Source organism: Manis javanica, chromosome 16 (assembly GCF_040802235.1).
Source record: "Manis javanica isolate MJ-LG chromosome 16, MJ_LKY, whole genome shotgun sequence".
Lineage (NCBI taxonomy): Eukaryota > Metazoa > Chordata > Mammalia > Pholidota > Manidae > Manis > Manis javanica.
The window spans coordinates 35,833,670-35,854,965 of NC_133171.1; the positions used below are offsets into that span (position 1 = coordinate 35,833,670).

Consider the following 21,296-nt stretch of genomic DNA (forward strand, 5'->3'; position numbering starts at 1 on the left):
AAAGCTGGGTACCCATCCATGGAGACATCTGGTATTTCTACAGGGATTGTTTTCATAAAAGTTCCCCTGGCTGGTTATAAAAAGTTTTCATTGTTAGTGTAGAAAGATGACAGATGACTGATAGAAATATTCTCTTTGTGATATGAGAAAAATAGTATAATCAAATGTTCTTACCATATTCCGTTAGTTGTAGGAGATACCATTACTTTATTACAGTTAAATCTGTTGTTGGCAGTTAAGTATTGCTTTAATTTAATAAATATATTGTTGTTGAGGTTAAGACTCATTCTAAATATGTTAAGGATATTAAAATGTGTAAAAAATTTGTATCTTAGAATCAATGAAATATAATATTTCAGTGAATAAGGATTTTTGAGATACAAATGACTTAGAAAAATTAAAAAATATTTTTATCATTAATTTTATTATTCAGGAAAAACAATAAACTTCAAAGTAACTGATAAACACTTGCATGACAGGATCCTCAAATAAAACTTTCTTAGTTTAGATCTTTATCCTAGGGATCGTGTGTTGTAGGGAAGCAGCTGTCTTTTTTGACAGATATATACAAGATCTGGAGCACCTCTGCTAGTTAGAATGATGGTGAGCAAAGGAGGACAGGCCATTACAAGGCTGAAATAAAGTGGTTTACCAAGCAGCAGTTTAGGATATTCAGCTCTTTTAGCTGGCTTGCCAGTGGCGGACACAGGGTGACATATAGGACAAATCTTGCTCTGAGCTGTCACACGCTAAACTGCTCCTCCACTCTACATGTTTACTTTGATCTTTAAATGAATTTGCTATTTATGGAGTTTTACTCATTCAAGTAAAATTAAATAGTCCCTGAGGCCCAGGCAAACAAATATATGAAGAATTATCACAGAAAGCAAAAGATGAAAAAAACTTTAGACGATCCAATGCTGGCTATTAAATAAAGCTCAGCTAACACACAACATTGGTGCTTAACAGATCATTTGGATTTGCAAACTTATTCAGTATTCCCATTCTTTCCTCCATCTTTTACTCTTCTTGTCCAAAGTGGCCCACTTAACTGTGGGTTTCTTACCACACGAAAGATCAATTCACCATGAATATACAAGGAAATGTGTTCGTGAAGACCGTCGTAGGGAGCAAAAGAGAAAGCCAAGAGTGATGGATTAGATTTACGGTTCTCAGGGCTAGATACTTGTGAAGGTTCAGTCTAGTCTCAGCTAGCAGCCAGAATGGAAGTTTTACAGAGGGAACCAGATAATTCAGACCTCTGCTCACAACCCTTCAGTACCCCTCCATTTCACTTGGAGTAAAGACCAAAAAAAGTTCATAGTGTCCTTCAGGGTCCTAAGCGATCTAAGCCTGCCTGCCCCCTACCCAGGGAATCTCTACACTCATCTTCTTCTGTTCTTCTTCTTGCACACTCCACCCTCCTTGCTGCGGGGATGCGCCGCACGACATTCGCCCTTGCATGGCTGGCCCGTTCGTTTGGTGTCTCTTCTTTCAGACATCGACTGAGAAAGGCTCATTCCCTCATTTCTTCAAGTCCAATAAATGCTCCCTCCTGGGGCCACTCTATTTGCTTTGCAACTCTTTCTACCCATTCACAGCTCCCCTTTTTCTGTTCTCTGTGTGTGTGCATGTGTGATTGCCAGAGTAATCATCACCTTATCTGCTGTCCTCATTTATTATCTGTGTCCTCCCACTGCAACATAAGCTCCACAGGGCAGGTATTTTTGTCTCTTGTACACTGACACCTAGAGCAGCAGGAGGTGCTTTATAATTATTTTTTTGAATAAGCAAATAAAGGACTAACATTATTCCCCTGAGACTCAAGGTCTGAGGTTGGGAAGAAGAGTGGGTACATTTCTGACATCATGGCCTACATATGCGCTGGAGAGGTCCAAACTGTATTAGGGCTACCATCTCCTTCCCGATTTCCAGCCTAAGACAGAAAAGATTTATTTCGAAGTTTGAAGAATCACGTTGTTAAAATTCTTTGACATTGAACAGCCTTATGGAATCAAACCAAAAAATAATTACATATAAGTCCGATCCATTAACCATTCATTAGTCAAACTTGCACATGTCATTTTAACAATGCTATTTCATGGCTACCAAACCCTGACATGCTGAATTTCTTATTCCAAAAATATGTTCTACATTTGAATTTCAAAAAGGATGCCACACATGTACTTCAGATTCAGAAATAGTAATGGTCTGGCTTTGTTTACGTCATGTTGGATGGTGGCGCAAACTCCAGCTAATGTAATGAGATCAAGTGCTAGGACTGGATTGTAACAAATAAGGTGCCGAAATAAGAAAGTAAGGTATGCATGTTTTTACTCACCTGCATAATTCATCATTTCGGCAGCTGTGAATTACATTGAGGCAAGTAGGGGGTGGAACTATGTTCACTGCACATGGCTTGCTGTGAAGAGCTTCTTTGGACTGTTGACAAGGTATATCAGATTGAGTACAGTCACAAAAAGCCAACATCTGGGCAATGTTAAGAGGCATATTTTGATAGAAGAACCGTATGGCTGCTTGGCAGTGGTTCACATCACACAGATTTCCATTTGCTGAGCAAGCTTTAAGGTAAAGGGCCAACTGTGCATTACAGACCACATCCCCTACGCATGCCTCTGCCACTTCCAAACAGGATGGGATCCCTTTGATTCCTGAAAGCAATGATATGCGCGGGGCATGGAGAAGTAAACATAAAGCTATACATACAGAATCTGCAAAAAATCCTGCAAAAAGTCTATGAACAAAATGCAATGTACCAATGTGTTATTTTCAGCACACACGACCTTTTTTTTTTTAAGCATTAGTATGAATTTACAGAGACCTAAGTGGTGGGCTATTTTGAATCATTTTTCATCTATCCTGGATGTGTACTGTAATCCAAAAGTGATGGGAAATGTGGAGGGCCAGAACGGAAAGGAAGGAAAATGACTTGAGTCCAAGTTTCTCAAATGTAAACAATAAATCTTCAGAAAATACATGTGAGCTATATAGCTTATGGTGAGTTCACTGGATCAAATCAAAATGATTCTTGTTCTGTTGAAGTTTTTATTTGGGGGAGGAAATCGTGACTAAAGGTTCCACATGGTTTTTCCAGCATATAGAAATGTTCATATTCTGGAAAACACAGGTACATGTGAATGCACCCCACTCGACACACATAGACACAAAAAAAAATGGCCTCAAATGATTTAATTTATATGATCAAGAGATCCATGAAATTTAACCAAGCTCTAGTCTTTGATTTTAATTATAAAGTATTCCTCAGCAGAATCATAAATAGGCAGTGGATGGGAAAAGCAGTTGCTTTGATAAATGAGTGCAAGAAATGCAATGATTTTGTTGCATTTGGAATATTAGAACTACTAAAAAGCCACACAACTTATTGTGTATTAGCGTACCTTTAAGAAACCTTGTAACCACATTTTAAATTATATTGTCTGGTGTTTACAATGCAGATCAAAATTACAATTTATAAGTATTACCATGATAGGGAAAAGTAGTGAGATTCCACTTGAATTTATTATCCTCTTTCATGTTATCTAGAAGGAAAACAAAGAGTCTATTTCATCAGTGAACAATTTTCAAACCCAAGAAGAGAATGTGGGCTACATTTACAAGCAAGTAATCCAGTAAAAATACATGCAAACTCATGTAACACTTATTTAACCCTTGATTCTCAAAATCACTGAGGTACAGATGAAGAAAAATAAACCTGTGAACTATCATTCAAGTGAGTTAAACAGCCTTGCTCTGAGGTTTCAGTTACTTGAAGATTTAAACAAATGCTAACGACTAGGCCATGTGCACTAAAGTAAACAATCAGTCTGGGGAGAAAGGAATATAATGTCTAAATTCTCAGTAAGTCTTAATTAGATTGCAATGCAATTTAAAGACTATTTCCACCTCTGATTATCTTACCTCCCTGAGTTCTTAAGAATTATAATTATAGAATTGGAGACTCTTGGATGGGAGTTAACTCCGTGGCCATATAATTCTCAAATCTTTCATTCAAGATGCATTGGTAGAGTCCCTACTATGTGCCAGGTGCTATACTGAAGACACAAAATCTGCCGTTCCTGTTGTGGAGCATCCACAGGCTGGCAGAAAATACAGACAACTAAACACAAATCAAAATAAAATACAGGGAACACTAACAGACATATGCATATAGTGATAGGGGAAGGGTTTGATCTGATTTTCATTTTGAAATGAAAATTCAATCTTTGCCACTGGCTATTGGTGATGACATTGATTTCTGTTATGGCATACAAGTCCCCTCATGATTCAGTTTGTTCCTGCTTGGACTCTCTGTCCAAACGCCCTGCCTGCCCATCCATTTCTTGCACATATATGATGGTACAATCATAAGGAAATGACTTTTACATCCCGGGTGTGCCACGGATTTGCTAGACTCCTTGCATGGTTCTCGCTATACATGGTTTTTCACTTTTCTACTGCCTACGTCTCAGCTCAGGAATCAATATCCCTCCTGGAGCCCACTCTCCTCTGCCTCAGAAGAAGCTGGCATGTTTCTTCTTCTTCTGTGCTACTATTGCACATTGAATGAAATCCCAATAAGCAAACCTTACAGTCATAAAGCTTTTGTAACAGATACAAACGTCTTGGCTAGACCTCTAGATTAAAACCGCTGCTTTGGGACGGATTGGTATGGCTTTACCACTGACTAGAACATATTCAGAAAATTATCATTGCAACACAAAGTTTACTCATGCTATGGACTAAATGTTTGTGACCCTCTAAAATCCATATGTTGAAGCCCTAATTTCCAGTGTGGCTGTATTCAGATAAAGTGTATCTAAGGAAGCATTTAAGGATAAATGAAATCGTAAGAGTAGAGCCTGGATCTGATAAGACGACTGTCCTAATAAAGGACATGTTAGACAGAGTCCTCATCCTTCAGCCTCTACACACACACACCCCACGGAAATGTCATGTTAGGTCACAGCAAAAAGCCAGGCAGCCTGCAAGCCAGCAAGAGGGCTCTCACCAGAAACTGACCATGCTGGACTTTGATCTGGAACTTCAAGCCTCCAGAATGTGAGAAAATAAATTGCTGCTTTTTAAGCTACCCAGCCTGTGATATTTTGTTATGGCAGCCTCAGCTGACTAATATGTCCACTATATGAATAATTATTATAAACACAACAAAAACAGTTATTTAGCAGGGAAAAATATATATTAGATGTATTTTATATGCTGTGAGTAATGTACTATAATAAATTCTCTGCATAAATTAATTTTGTATGGCACATATGTATGTATGTTTAACCCTGCTGCATAGGGCCTGGCTCATTGTAAATGCCTCGTAAGTATTTGTCCAATGAGTGAATGAATGAATGAATACAATTAGGTGTATGCTAAAACTTTTCAGAATTTGTTTAAAAAAGCACCTGTCCTTTATTCAAGGAGCTTATTTCTTAGGAGGTTTAAAGAAATTAAAGAAATAGATAAAATGTGGTAAGTGATAATTATTATGTAATAGAGTGCTGTTGTGTCCTAGGCCACGTTCTAAGACCTGGGGGAAGAAGTAAACAAATACAAACCACTGCTTTCGAGGAGTTATATTCTGAGCTGAGGAGAATCTTGAATCAGTTTTCGGCACATTGTAAAGGCCTCATAACTATTTGTCCGATGAGTGAATGAATGAATACAATTACATTTATGCTAACACTTCTTAGAATTTGCCTCTTTCCTCATAATCTCTTTTGGATATAATCATAGTGTTAAGTTTTTTAATTTTAATTTTCTAGGAGACATATAGGCAGAAAAACAGAGCTAGAATCCAAAACGAAATATTCTTTTGTTAACTACTATTTGGGATTATACTTAACGTTCCTAAATTTGTCCTTTGAATACCAACCTGAAACCATGTCCGGGTTGAATCCATCTTCATAGTCTTCACTGAAGGCTGGAACTTGATTCATTTTACCATCCTCTATACAAATGTCTTCAAACAAACTTTTCCGAATCTCAATGCACTCTGTTTTTGCAGGGTCATCGCACTGACAATTCCACAAGACTGTTTCTTTCATACGTTCTTTTAAGGCTGCGCACAGGTAGCCTCCATCCAGGGTCTTGCATTGTTCTGATTTTCTCCCACAGGTTTTCTTAAAATTTTCATACAGCAGAGAGCAAGGTTGAGATTCCTGGCAGGTACGGGCTGCCATGAGACAGTCAGTCTTTTTTTCAACCCTTAATGATGTTTCCCTCTGATGGAGCCACTGGGTGATATTTGATTGTGAGGCCAAATGTGAAGGCAGTGTTGATTCTTCTATAAATAAAATTTTTAAAAGACCAAAATTTAAATAAGATCATTTACTTAGGACCTTTTCATGTTTTCTATAAAGTGTATACACACATCTTTTATAAATATTCCAATACTGTCTTTCAAAACTCATCAAAAAACTTAATTTGAGAGTTAAGACAAATGATCTTGAATTTTTGAAAGTGAAAATAAAAAACGCTGATTATTTATAGTTTATGTAAACACATAATGGTAATGCTCAATTTATTTAATGAGATACTGTCCTCATCATTTACTTTTGTCTTTTCATCACATTTTGATGATGATTGGTAAAATTCATGTGTAACTTAAAATATTTATTTAAAAAACCATTATTTCTCTCACATAAATTTCTATAAATTTCCATTTTCTCTTAGAAATGTACCTTTGCTGAAGTGTTTCTCCACCTTTTGCCATTATTTTCCCCTTAACAAGCCTTTTTAGATATTTTTTCCCCTTATTTCTCCTGCCCCTTGTAAAATTTTAATTCCATAGACAGACTGTGTATCTCTTTAAGGACTGTATGAATATCTGTACTTTATACATAATAGAGAATAAGAGTAAGAGATTTTTTGCCCACCCCAAGCACCAATTTTACCCCTTGGCAGTTAGATCCTCACTGAGAATTCATGTTCTAGCCATAGTTCCAATTAGCTCATAATTATATAAACTTTACAGGAAGAAGATAAGTAAAAATAACAATATAAGACTCCAATTAAACTCGACATAGGCGTTCAGAATTATTCCATCTACTTCTGAAATGCTTTCTTCCTCTGAAGCTCAAGCACATCTCCACCACAAATGCTTCCTTGAACCTACCACTCTTCTCAAAGTCACTGATTCTACCGGAGCACCTTACCCTTAAAGAAAATGGTGTTTTGTTTTCTTTTGTTTTTATTAAATGAGCTTTCTTACACCTTAGTTTTTACAAATGCCTCATTATGTAAAATAATATCAATTTCATGATATGAAAATGTTTACTTAAAAGCAGTCAGGGCACCCTTATAAGCACTGTTCAGAGGACAGCCACTCTGCTGCACATGTTCACTACAGCATTTCTCAACTAACAGCTCACAGTGGATTGGTATAATTATTAAATCAAGCTCCTCTACTAAAACAGAAGCCATCATCTCTTCTATGCCTTTTGGCTAGCATATGCAGGCTTGCACGAATAGGTTGTATGTGAATTAATGCTGCTCTCATATAATTAGTTCTATTATATCTGTAATTTTATGTTTTCAAATTATCTGTAAGCCTGTCTAAATGTAAATCTATTTATAATATATATATATGTGTGTGTGTGTGTGTGTGTGTGTTAAGCTAGGCTACATGAAATGTGGCTAAATGTCCATTTTACTTTACTACGTTTTTAGGTAATCAAAAGAAGGGACTGTACCATCATCCTCCAGCATTTATACAATCTCTTTACATATTAACTGAATAGTAAGTATTTTATGAATGGATACATGGCTTAGATGCTAAAAAATATGTTTAAAAAACTAAAAATACATATATGTCATTTACTAAGTATCAGGCAGTGTATTAGGTGATTTATTGTATTAAGAAAAAGAAATACCAAAGCTGATTCGCTCAAGACGTTTACAATCTATCAAAGGAGAATAGAAAAGTTCATGCCCGTGTATGTTGGGAATGTTTTAGGAATACAAAGATGGGAGAGAGAGCAATCGCTTCTCATTGGAGTGTTGATCAAAAAGTTTGTGAAGCAAGCTGCAGTTACCACAGGATGGATGGCAGGATGGTAATGAGGATTTCCTTTCTCCCTCTCAGTTAAATTCCAAGCAATCCACTCAAGCTCTTTGTGAACTTAGCAACCAGGTCAGGTCCATCATGAAGTGCATTTGCAAGATCACTGAAGTCTTCTCCTCTCTGAGGTTTTATATTCCTGGCTTATCAATTTTACCACATAAGGGCATTTAATACATTCAACAAAAGTCAATAAATATTTTTAGTATTTCAATATACTTTCATTTTAGCTTACTCTACTCTAAAGCTAATAAAGACCTACTCATAAGCTAATTAATGCCATTCTAGGCCCTGTCCTACTTGACTTCTCAGCCTTTCTAAATGTTGACGATTTTCTCTGTGACCTTCTCTTTTTACTGCCTTCAAAATTTTGTTCTGTAGTTTCTTTTCCCGTCCTTAAAACAGTCCCTTAGATTTCTTTAACTAGTTCATGCATCTTGTTATCAAAATGCTTACATTCTCACTTTACCTCCTTTCGGCCAATCCTATCCTCCTTGTTTTTATCTACTTCATATAAACGTTTGACTCTAAAACTTGTATGTTTATTTTAGATTACTCTCCTCAATGCAAGAGTCATGTTTCTAAATACCAGCCAGATGAAGCATATTCTGTTTTTTAAAATTATATTTTATCACATGAAACTTAAAACAAAATGCTAACATGCCTAATATTAAAATTCCAAAGCTTGCCCTAGATGTGATTTCTCCAAAACAAAAATCATCACTTCTGTCCCCAGTCCTGTCTTTATTCTTTCCTGTCTCAGCGTACAGCTATAGCCTTGTCCCAAGCCAGCAACATGTATAACATGCTTAATACATCACATACTCCTTATATCCAGCTGTCACCAATTCTTATTGATTACAATTCACAAATATATTTTGTAGTGTTTTCTCCTTACAGTCCTCAGGACCAGTGTGTTAACATAGGCATGTATCACCCCTCTCCCAAATTATTTTGATGACTTTTTAACTGATATCCCTGGCCTGCATCCTTCCCCCACCACCCCCCATTCCATTCCCTACCCAAACACCTGCCAGGGACAGCCTTTGAAAAGCTGATTCTGCATTCCTCTGTTTCAACTGCATTAATAGCTCCTCATAACAACAGTTTAAAAGCAAATCTCTTTAGGAAGGCATATAAGTTCAGCTTTCCTCATTTTTATAAATACCTGGTTTCTTTCCAGCATCATCTACTAACACATCTCCATTCTGTCATCCAACTCAACAAAGCTCTAGGTAAAATACCAATACTTCTATCTACTCGCTATGAGCAACTGGATATTGAAATGTAAAATATGTAATCTTTTACAACAGCTTCAAAGAAGTAAGCATATTTGTATAAATCTAAACAAATTATATGCAAGAACTATATACTTAAAACTAAAAAATACTGATAAAAAAAATCAAAGTCCTAAACAAATGTAGAGATACACACCATGTCCATAGGTTTAAAAGCTCACATAGTAAAGACGCCAATTCTACCCAGATTGATGTATAGTTTCAATATAAGTCCAAAGTGCCAGCAAGATTTTTTTGTTGACACTGACAAGCAATTGTTAAAAATATATATGGAGAGACAAAGAAGAACAATGGCCAATGGCCAAAACGATTTTTGAAAAAAACAAAGTTAAACAAATTACATTATTTGATTTCAAAACATTCCATAAAGCTATAGTAAGACTGCAGAGTATTGGCAAAGTATATAAAGTAGAGATCATTGGAATGCAAAGGAAAATCTGGATAAAGAGTCACTAATATACAGCCCAGTGATTTTTGAGAAAGGTCAAATTGATAGGCCCTTCAGCAAATATGGTAGAACAACTGGATATCCACGTGAAAAAAAAAACCCCAAACTGAATCTGACCCACAGCTTGCACATATACAAAAATTAACTCAAATTTTATCATAGACCTAAATGTAAAACTTGAACTACATAATTTCCAGACAATGTGAGGGAATCTTCATCAATTTGGGTCAAGTAAAGATTTGTTAGATGAAATAACAGAGGCATTATCCATAAAAGAAAAAAATAACGATAAACTGAACTTTGTTAAAGTTAAAAAAAAGCTTCAATGTTTTTGAAAGAAACTCTTAAGGAAATAAAAACACAGACTTGAAAATACCATTTGTAAAACATATTCTGATAAACCCTATTCAATATAGAAAAGCAACTCTTAAAACTCAATAAAAAGCCAAAGTTCAATTTAAAATGGGCAAAATTTTGAAGAGACTTTACCAGATAATGTATTTAGATGGCACATAAGCACATGAAAATATTCTCAATGTTACTATTTAAGTGCAAATTAAAACCACAATGTGATACCATTAAATATGTATTAGAATGGGAAAAAAATCAAGTACTTCTCAGAATGTGGAGCAGCTGAAACTTCCATACATTGATGGTTATACCAAATTTGAAATATAGTGTGGAAGCTTTTATAAAGTTAAACATACACTTTACCATATGACCCAACAATTTCTTCCCCAAGAGAAGTAAAAACTTATATTTGTACAAATTCTTGTATGTGAATTTTTATAGCAGCTTTATTTATAATCTCTAAAAATGTGGAAATAATGCAAATGACTTTCAATGGTGAATTATAGCCACACAATGGAATATTACGCCTCAAGAATGAAAATTAACCTATACACAAAACACTGATAAATTTCAAAGGCATTATGGTAAATAATTCAGGCTTAAAAGGCTGCATGCTATGTAATCCCATTTATATGAAATTCTAGAAAAGGCAAAATTACAGAATAGAAAATTGCCCACTGAGCATGAATGATTTGAGGGGCTGGACATGGAACCATTAAAAATAGATGAGAGGCAAACCTATTTCTTATAGGTGGGAAAAGGCTGATTGTGAATAAAAGGTGAGAACTCTATGATAACAGGTGCATTCCCAAGCTGAACACTTTTCAGAGAGTTCACACGGGGACACTGAGGACATGGAAATTGACTATTTTAGAACTATATGGTCCCACATGTCCCTTGGAAAATCTTTATGTACCCTGAAAGACGTATGCAGACTGGTTTAATTACCACCACTGCAGCGTTAGCCTGTTATGTTGAATAGGAAGTAAATAAATACATATTAAGTGATTAAGGCAAGTATTATTCCAGGGAAGTACTTAATTTTGTTCTTTCTCAGGAGACCCTGAGTTCTTTAACAACAGAAATGATATCTTTTGTCTTCTATCATTTAGATCTTGCACAAAGCCAGCATACATACAAATATATGTACTGAAAAGTGGATCTATAATTCTAATGAATTATAATTGAATGAAGCTTGAAATTGTGGTTAGCAATTACAGAAATATGTTATGCACTGAGATATACAGCTCACGGAATCTTAAATTACATGAAGAATTAATCAAATTATCCAAAGAGTTAATCAAATCACAAAGATATGGTTAATTCTGAAATTGTACTTTTCTTTTTCATGGCTGTAATTATTCCATATACCAATGCATTACCTGATTCACTGATACATTTTTTTCCAAGCAGTTTGTTAACAGCACAATAGAGGTCATCAGTGCAGAGACAATCTTTAAACTGGAAATTGCTTTCCACCAAGGACTGGATGCTCAGGTTACAGCTTGATGAATCCTTCATCTTGCAAGGGTTACCTGCATTTCAGTCAAACATATACCAGCTATTAATCTGAATATAATTTTTGAATCCCCCTACCCAAAATGCTTTTAACATATTAATCCAAGTAATTTATTTTAGTAGGATTATCTGGGGGTGCTGCATGATGTCCATGGAAGTGATTTTTTAAGTAAAAAATCTTACACACTTTTTTCCCCAATATTTCCTTCTAGATTAAAACTTTATGTATTTAAAATAGCTTTGTCCTCACTTAGAATGCCAATTTTTGCCTTTCAGTGATCATCAAGCCTGTCCTTATCCAAAGTGACTAGAATGTTCTGTAATCTTAGCAATTTTTTCAGTTTAGGTATTTTATAGCTATTTTGTCCTAATCTGCTATTTGTTTTACATGTCATTCTAAGATTATAATAAGAGATCTGCAGGTGGTTCTAAGTGTATATCATGGAAAATGAAGTGGTTCTGATACTTAGAAAGCATAAACATTGAGTAATGAATCTTTCATAATCACCAATACTTCATTTTCTGCTTTAATTCATCTACCCAACAATTTCCTTTTATTCATTTTTCTGAATAACACTACTTGGGTTCACTTCATTTGTGCATTTGAGACTATCTCTATTTCAGCTTCATGCATGGGATAATTATGCAAATATTATTGCAATTCATTGCAAATGACTTGCTATTTTTATACTGAAATAAACATGTAATTCATGACACACTGATTATGATATTTGAAATTGCCTTATAAAATATAACAAGGAGCTTCATCATCAAAACAAGCAACAGATTTTGTTGTCATTGTTCTTTAGTCTCATCTTAAAATTACTGTGTTGACTTTGAGCAAATTATGCTTTTGAAATTCTTTTCTTGAATGGTAATAATAATGTTGGATTAGAGAGCTAGAACTTTCTTTGGAGTATAACTATTCCATGCACTCCCATCAAGGGCAGGGAAGAGAAGGAAATATCTCTACCATCCTATGTAATTCTATGTATATTCTATGTAATTCCTTGAGATCATGTGGTTGGTCAAGAGCTCTGATGGTGAAGATAGTGAACGTTGGCATTGTGAGAACTATAGGTTCCTGCCTCTTCAACCAATACTCTCCACCTTACATCTTTTGGGAGCAGAGGAAGCATATGCAGATAGGCAAGAGGCAAGGACAGTGTAGAATATATCCTTGATGAAATGGTTGAAGAAAAAAACGAGCCATGAAAGAACAGATTTTTATTTTCCCTTTTGGATTTCTCTTACAGAATATTAAGGAAATGTATCAGGTTTTTATAGTATTTTAGTATTTGGTATGCAAGATAAAACACAAAAATTAGATTAGAATGCAAATTTTTTGAAAAGTTTTGTCTTAAGACTACTAGCATACAAACAAATATTGTACTGAAAAGTGGATCTTTAATTCTAATGAATTATAATTGAGGGCAATGTCCTACTGTAGTGTTGGTTTATCTGTTTTTAGTGAATGCAGTATTACTATGATGTTCTTATTCAATATTTATTCAGCTACTTGATATATTCAGGACATTATTTTTTTTCTTTTAAATAAAGTATCTCTCTAATCTTTACATTCTCTATCCCTTGGGCCTCCCCTCAAATGTTTGGAATATAGATAGAATAAAAATTATAAAAATAGTTAAAATGGTCCTTAACACAGTTGGAATGGAAAATAGTGTATGTATTGCAAGAACATAAAATGTATGTAATGTACAAACAAGGAACAATGTTTTTAATTATCACAATTGTTATTTTTTCTTATTTTATCACTGACATATTTACATATAGGCAAAATAACATTTTATTTGAAAGATTGTTGCCATGCATCTGAGAAGCATGCATATGATTATAATATTACACATGAGGAGAAAAGTAAAAAAATAATCTGAAATCTTATACAAAGCTGCCCATGGTGTCAATACATTAGGGTCCTTGAGTAATTGAAGAATACCCTTTTGTAGCTAAATCATTTATAAACGATTCAAGATGAATCCGTTGAATATCAAGTTTCAGTAAGATACTGAGATCAACCTTAACCTAGTTGCTAAGATAGTGAAATTGAAGAATACCCTTTTGTAGCTAAATCATTTATAAACGATTCAAGATGAATCCGTTGAATATCAAGTTTCAGTAAGATACTGAAATCAACCTTAACCTAGTTGCTAAGATAGTGAAAGAACATATCAAATTCTGTTTTCACCTCAGTAAAAGTAAATCATTCGAATGTACTTGAAGCAACTTGTTTTTACCTGAGACATTGCAGGCATCTTCCATTATTCTCCATGCATGTTTACAGCCATTTTCATCCCTTAAGCATTGCTCTCTTAAATACGTGCAATCAAGGGTTTGGGAAGTAGATTCATTTTCCAAGCATAGCCCCACAGCTTGAATAACAAAAATAACAGAAGAGAAAAAACAAGTTTGCAGTATTACAGTATGACAGTTATTCACCTCAAATCTAAGTTATTAAAGATAAAGAGCAGAATGGTGGAAAATAAAATTTGGTAAAATCATAATAAGACTGGGATGGATCTTAACCTCCCTTCTAGTGAAAGATCTATATTTCTCCTATATTGAGAGGCTTAGAGGAAGAGTGTATATTTACTCTCTTTCTGACAGCTTATTTATTCCTCTTATTCTAAACTTATAATTTATTTTTATAATTATTGCTCCATTGAAACTGCTCTTAAAAAATACCCTAATCACCTCCATAGCATCATATCTAATAGTTTTAACATTTCATTTTGCCTACTTTCTCACTGGGCATTTTCTTGTCATTTTGCTCTTGAAACTCTCCTTGGCGACCCTCTCTTGTAGTTCTCTGATTCTTACTCATTTGATACTTTCTGACACTAACCATGCTCGCCAGGATCCTCATACCCTTCTGTTGAAATATATGTTTAGCTTCGGTTCTTCCTTCAGACTTTTCCTGTTTACACTTTACACACTCTCTGAGGACAATTCCAGTGCACTCTAATGGCTTCAACTAGAATCGCTAGGCTGATGATTTTCAAATATATAATTCAATCCCATTATTTTCCAGTATTCCAGTTATAGATGCTTTTATCTCCACCAACATGTTACAGACACATTTCCACATTAATGTATCTCTTATATTGTCCTCATCATCACCACTCCCTGGTGGACCACCCTACATCATTAGCAATTTCACCATTCACATCAGTACCCTATCTATGAACCTTGGATTCACGATAGACAACTTTTCCATCCTCAGCTGCACTCTCCCATATCCATTCTTGCATAGTTCGTTGACTCTCACTTTGAATTTATGACCAACTCACTCGTTAGTCAGTCAGCCTTAAGTTTCATCTTACTTAGATAAGTACTTTACACCACCTTATCTGCCTAATGCATCATTATAGTCTTGTCATTTCCCTGCATCACCCTTTGAACAGTGCCTCATAGCATGACTCTCATATTCCTTATCATGTGCTATCTAGAAGTCCTTAAACATTTATGGTTTTCCAAATGCTCCCTGTTGTCTTGTATCTCTGAGCATTTATACTACTTTTGTTTTCGTCTGGAATAACTCTTTTTTTGTTCTTTAAGACTCAACACAATACTTATTTTATGGAAGCCTTTCCTGAATTCAATACCCCCTTTGCCTACATCTAAATTGAATTTTACATCCCCCATCTGTTTTACTACAACCTTGGGAATTCTCCAACTACAGCATTTACTGCTCTGTAATAAAGCATGTATTTATGTACTTGTTTCCACCACTAGGTTCTGGGATTTTACTGGGCAGGAACTGGGATAATTCTTAACTGTAGCCCCATCATCAAACACAACGACGCATTAAATGTATGTTGACTTACACCAACATGAATAGTTCTTTGTAGATGAGTTATATGGAAGTAACTAATAATATTCAATAAAAATAACACCTTCCAGATATTTACAAGTTATGTTGGGCAGAAGAAAAAGAGGTTCCAGCAAATTTTCTAAAAATATCAAGACAGTGGCAATGTTAATTTGGTATGGTGTGGGTAAAATTGCAAAATTTCCAGAATCTCTCTCCTGGCCTTAGTTCATATCCATATTAATAGGTGTTTCCAAGGGGTGGAGAGACGTAGCCATCTCCATATCAATAGGTGATTACATTGGGGAGTGAGGGCATATCTGGACTAGAGAGGTTGGGTGGGGTCCCTTTTTGCATTCCTGTTTGCAGCTGGGTTGTGAGAGACACGGGAGAGCAGAAGTAGATGACTGCTTGTAAGCAATAAGTAGGTTTCTCCCACTTTATTTTTCCCTTTGACTGATTTCGGTTTCAAAGGTAATTTGCCCCAGGCTGGGAAAATATTTTCCCCCCAGAGTTACATATGGTATACAAATTACTCAAATTGATTCTGCAAGAATGCAAACTGACACTTGCTTAATCAATCCATAGAAAGATACAGGGATTACAATTGCATTATAGAGACAGGGTATTAACTATGTCTTTATAGAGCCAAGTACTTGAATTTTTAAAAAGGTGATGTTAATTATGAATCATCTATGACAACATAAAATTGCAGACTTCAAATAAAGCCTTAAAATCTTTTCTTTATCTTACCTCTTTCCAAACCTCTTCTCCTAAGGAGAATCCAAGACAACTGATTGGATCATGTCTACTACTTTTTGGGTCACTGCTTTTTGGAGAATAGGCCCAGGGGTGTGGCTTGGTTATATTTTTCTTGTTAAGGGCTAGAGGGCAAACTGACATATCAGCTTTCTGTTTTTCACATGTTCTTGGGTAACCTCATCCAGCCGAGATCCTGTTCTGGCTTAGCAAGCCCAGAGAAATACATGACACCCTTTGATTCTGGCCAACAGTAATTTGTTTGAGCCCAGCTTACCAATGACCCTAAAATGGGGATTTTATGTAAAAACTCAAAAGAAACTGGAATTTTATTTGATCATTATATCTTGTGAATACCTCCCTCAAGAAACTTATTATGATGCTCTCCTGAATATATCATCAAAACCTTACCAGTACCTCAGCGTTATGATCATTAATGAATTTACGTATTATCTTTCCCAAATCTGTTTCATTTTCTTTCATACTTAAAATTGTAGGTTAAATAGTCCACTTGATTGTTTATTTTACATGATTTTCTACCCCTTCTACTCAAATAAAATACTGAATAAACTAGGAAAACCATCTCAATGATTTGGCCCACAGGAATCAAAATAACTTAGGCATTCCAAAATCTGATTCATTTTTTACTATGATCTGGGCCATGTATTCAACCCAGAAGTTCTCAGGGATACTCCTGAAATGCTCAGAGAAAAACAGGTTCCATTTGAAATAAACAAGAGTGAGAATGTTGCACATAATATCACCCTTTTAAAGTATAAGGCTTTTTATGATATTAAATGCTCATTTTAAATTCACTATGTAACACATTTCTTTGGCTACAGAACTTTCCTGTGTCACAAGGTCTATTTAGATGATGTTGAACAAGAATTCTGAAGAATGCACTATAGGAAATATTGGTTAAAACTATTAGCACAATATTGACCTTAATGGGGTTAAAAATGATTTCACTCCTTCACACAACCTAATGTCAAGGCTAATTCAGAAGTGAATATGAAAACAAGAGGCCACCACTGCCTTTCAATTGAGGCCATAATGAGATCGTAATGTATTTTGTGTGTTCTGTTATATTGCTGCCTAATCTACAAAATGTAAAAACTCCTAGACTTCTCTTTATAATAAATAGTAGGAATAAGTAAATATTATTAGAAACAAATATAGGAAACAAAATTTTGGAAACCAAATAACTATTATTTATACCAAATAATAACTGAAGATATGCAGAAGATCCTTTCCTTCTTGCTTTAATGTTCTTTGACATGATTTATTTTGACTCTTTTTATATTCGACATAATTTGAAAACTTGTTTTCTTGCCCACAATTATATCTTTATTCATCAATATCTAGGAGCTTAGAGTTAGAAGAAAATAAACTAGCTTTGCTTTAATGAGTGGATTCTTAATATTCAGCTACAATTCTATCTCTTTTCCTGAATTCAATTTATAGATTCTACTAAATGCCAAAGAAAATATAACAGCTATTCTAATCACACATATAGCAAGTAGATCCTCATGGATTCTACTTTAAGTATATAAATTAATTATTTTTCACCAACATCTTAAAATACATTCACACTACCTTAAACCAGAGATGAGTCTACACTTTAGGTTACAAAAACTGAAATGTAAAACATTTGATATGTAAACATCCTCATATGTAAAACATCCTCATAAATGACCCCCACTTAGTAAACATTAACACCTAAAAATTAGGGGAACTCTATAGTTTAAATTAATCTGATTTTAATTTAATTTCAAAGAAAAATAGACATCAATTTGAAATTTGTCATTTTATAACTTGTAAATAAGTGCTGAAAGGTTTTGTTTCTAAAGGGCTCTAGAATATATGTGAAGCTAATAGATCCTAATATATAAAATAATTAGATTATTCTATACAGTAAAACAGAAGCAAACTGATTTATTAACACAATTTCTGTGTTGTGCATTTTCAATAGTTATGAGTAAAAATAAGTGTATATTTTTGCAGAAGTAATAAGCCATGATAAAATGCAGATTTTAATTGATATTTCATATTATAAACCTGTTAACTCAATCAACAGTTTAGATGGGACAGCAGCATTCAGTACATGAAGAATTGTCATGAATTCAGATAAACCAGCAGCATAATTCACTTACCAAGGAAAATGAGCACTGTCATGCTGGACATGGTGGGGCTGTTCACCTGGAAGAAATGCAGATCTATTTATTCCAACCACCTTCTTAACAGCAACTTCCAGAATAAGGCTTCAGTTCTGTTCTTGCTTCCTGAAAGCATTACTGACTCAAGTCAGCTTTGTATGTCACCATTTCCTCACCAATATTTCCTGAGCTGTGAACTTTCCCAATTATGTCCAAATTCAATTACTTTCCTCTGAGTGTACTGAACTCGGATATTATGCTTCCAAGAAAATCTGTTACTGTGCACATCCATGAAAAAGGATTTGTTTTGTCAACTAGAATGCTAAACTGTGTAAAAGCTTCCTTACTATAACCCCAAATTTTCCTAGACTCTTGAGTATGCCCAGTTTCCACTTCATTAATTAGCCTCATTAAGGCAATTTTATGTCATCTGAAGATAGGGAAAAGGAGAAAAAGCATAAGTAGCCCAGGAAAATGCACGGGGAATTCACAAGCCCAGGATGCTTTAAAGTTGTGCTGTTTCAGTTACAGACTCTCAAACCCTCCAATTGCAGTGACAGTGTAAGAAATGACTCCTCATGGTGACGCAGAAATTCCCTGTTTCACTAGGAAGGTAATCATCTGTTTGTGTTCATCATCTGACAACTATTTTTCTTCTAGCTTCAATGAGAGGCATTGCTTTGATCTGAATATCTGTGCCCCCCTCAAATTCATATGTTGAAATCCTGTGCCCCAAAGGAGATGGTATTAGCATGTAGAGATTTGTGGAGGTGCTTAAGTGGGATTTGGATTTGTACCTTAAAAAAGAGGCTCCAGAGAGATCCTTTGCTCCTTCCACCACGTGAGAACACAGCAAGAAGATGCCAGCTGTGAACCAGGAAGAGGGCCCTCAGGAGATGTGACTATGGTGCCCTTAGAGTCCACTTCCAGTCTCCAGAACTGGGAGAAATAAATTCCTGTTGTTTGTAAGCTACCAGTCTATGGTGTGTTGTCATGGCAGCCTGAGCAGCTGAGACAGGCGTTATTTATCTGGTGTTTGTGCTGTTCCTCACAAGAACCTAGAGCGCATCATCTCCCTTAGGGCATCGTGAGGTTTCCTTTTATAAAACACCCTGTGATCTTTGCGTAACGGATGCTTAGGACATATAAAACGCTGCTTTGGCAGGAAATTAGGAAAAGATGAATGTGTATACTTGACTATCTAAGAAGGGAGAGGGACATTTGTGTGCAGTTACACAATTAAAGAGTCCTCGATGACAACTGTCCATGTTCATTTTACACTAAAAGAGAAGTTATATTTTGTTTTCACAATGCATAATGGAAAAACACAGACTCTGGAATACAGTCAGTGGGAATTATAACATTATATTCACTAAATTCTCTACAGATATAGATAAATGACTTTACATCAAAAGCTATTTATATTTACTCCTCTGTAAAATGGGTTGATTGTATCTACACTTTTTATAAATATTAAGTATGTATATTGGGTTTATCTCACAGAGATCAACAAATGCCAGTAACAGTGTATCCATTCACTTATTTAATAAAGGAATTATAATGTCATAGAACAGATCAAGTATTTCCTTTTAAAAGGCACTGAGATATTAAATTTGTATTATAAACTTTACCAAGACAACGGTTCCTTTTGATATAAGCCAGCGGCTTAAGCTAGTGAGGGATTCGATGGCTTTGTTAGCTTGCAAAGTGACCCCTGTGCTGTACACGGGGGGCTAAGTAGAGACCAAAGAAAGAGGGAGGCCACTCCAGATAGACAGGAGGCAAGTTTAATAAAACTTACCTAGAAGGCTTGTCTTGGGCATCTGCAAGATGACTAGGTCTCTGCATCTGCCTTCCAGAGACTTAAGAGGTTTATATAAACCCTTCTTGGCCGGGTGCTCACCAACAGAAGTCGGTGGTCTCATGGAGGGGAAGCCACGCTGGGCCTGAGGGCGAAGATCGTGAAGTCCAACGGCGAGAAGCCGGTGGATTTTGAGTCTGGCATCTCCCAGCCTCTGCTGGAGCTGGAGGTGAACACAGCCTCAAGGCCCAGCTGAGGGGGTGAATGCAACGGCGGCCAAGGAAATGAGGTTGGTGGTGGTCGGGAAGCTTTTGTAATCTTTGTCTGCATTCCCCAACTGAACTCTTCCCAGAAAGTCCAAGTCCATGAATTGGAAAAAAATTTCATTCAGTGGGAAGCACGTTGGTTTTATTGCTCAAAGAATCTGCCTAAGTCAATTCAAAAGAGTCAGATAAAAAATAGAAAAGCAAATGGGTCCCCAGGAGCTGCACGCTGGCCCCAGTGCATGATGGGATCCAGGAGGACTTGGTTTTCTCAAGTGACATTGTGAGCAAGAGAATCTTCGTGAAACTGGATGGTAGTTGGCTTGCGACGGTTCATTTGGATAAATCAAAACAGAACAATGTGGAACTCATGGTTGACACTTCTTCTGGTGTCTAAACTCCTGGGCAAGGATGTTAATTTTGAATCTCTGGAGTTTCAGTTGTAAACAAAAATGACTAAAATAGTATTTACAATTTAAAAGTTATAGAAAGGCTTTAATGGGGCTGAGTCACATTTACAGCCCTGGTAGTCTCAACACCCTGCCGTCTCAGCACTGCCTTAAAGCCACCACCACGCTGGGAACTGCGAACAGACCTTGTGCTGCAAGAACGCGGAGGGTGAGGGGCCTCCCACCGCGCGGCCCGCTCACGACCCCTGGATGACCCCCTCCAACAGGCTTCCGTAGTCAGAGGCCGGGGCAGCGCTGATCTCAGGCTGGTCTTAAACCTCGTCTCAGGAGCCTGAGGGTTTTCTCCCTCCCATCTCTCAGCTGTTTTCTTCCGT

General features: G+C 35.9%; 1 protein-coding gene and 1 pseudogene across 1 annotated transcript in view; one reads left to right on the forward strand and one right to left on the reverse strand.

Annotated features, from left to right (window-relative positions):
• The window catches only part of GFRAL (GDNF family receptor alpha like), a 55,448-nt gene extending 36,875 nt beyond the window's left edge, over positions 1 to 18,573 (reverse strand). Inside the window, exons 1-5 of the mRNA XM_037020819.2 lie at positions 18,446 to 18,573; positions 13,960 to 14,094; positions 11,569 to 11,721; positions 3,504 to 3,560; positions 2,342 to 2,672 (exon numbers count right to left, since the gene is read on the reverse strand). Of these exons, the coding sequence (XP_036876714.1) occupies positions 2,342 to 2,672; positions 3,504 to 3,560; positions 11,569 to 11,721; positions 13,960 to 14,094; positions 18,446 to 18,476 (707 nt within the window). The 5' untranslated portion in view covers positions 18,477 to 18,573. The remainder of the gene's footprint in view (positions 1 to 2,341; positions 2,673 to 3,503; positions 3,561 to 11,568; positions 11,722 to 13,959; positions 14,095 to 18,445) is intronic.
• Positions 18,574 to 19,026: 453 nt separating this feature from the next.
• Positions 19,027 to 20,946, forward strand: LOC108385706 (small ribosomal subunit protein eS7-like; annotated as a pseudogene).
• The last annotated feature ends 350 nt before the right edge of the window (positions 20,947 to 21,296 follow it).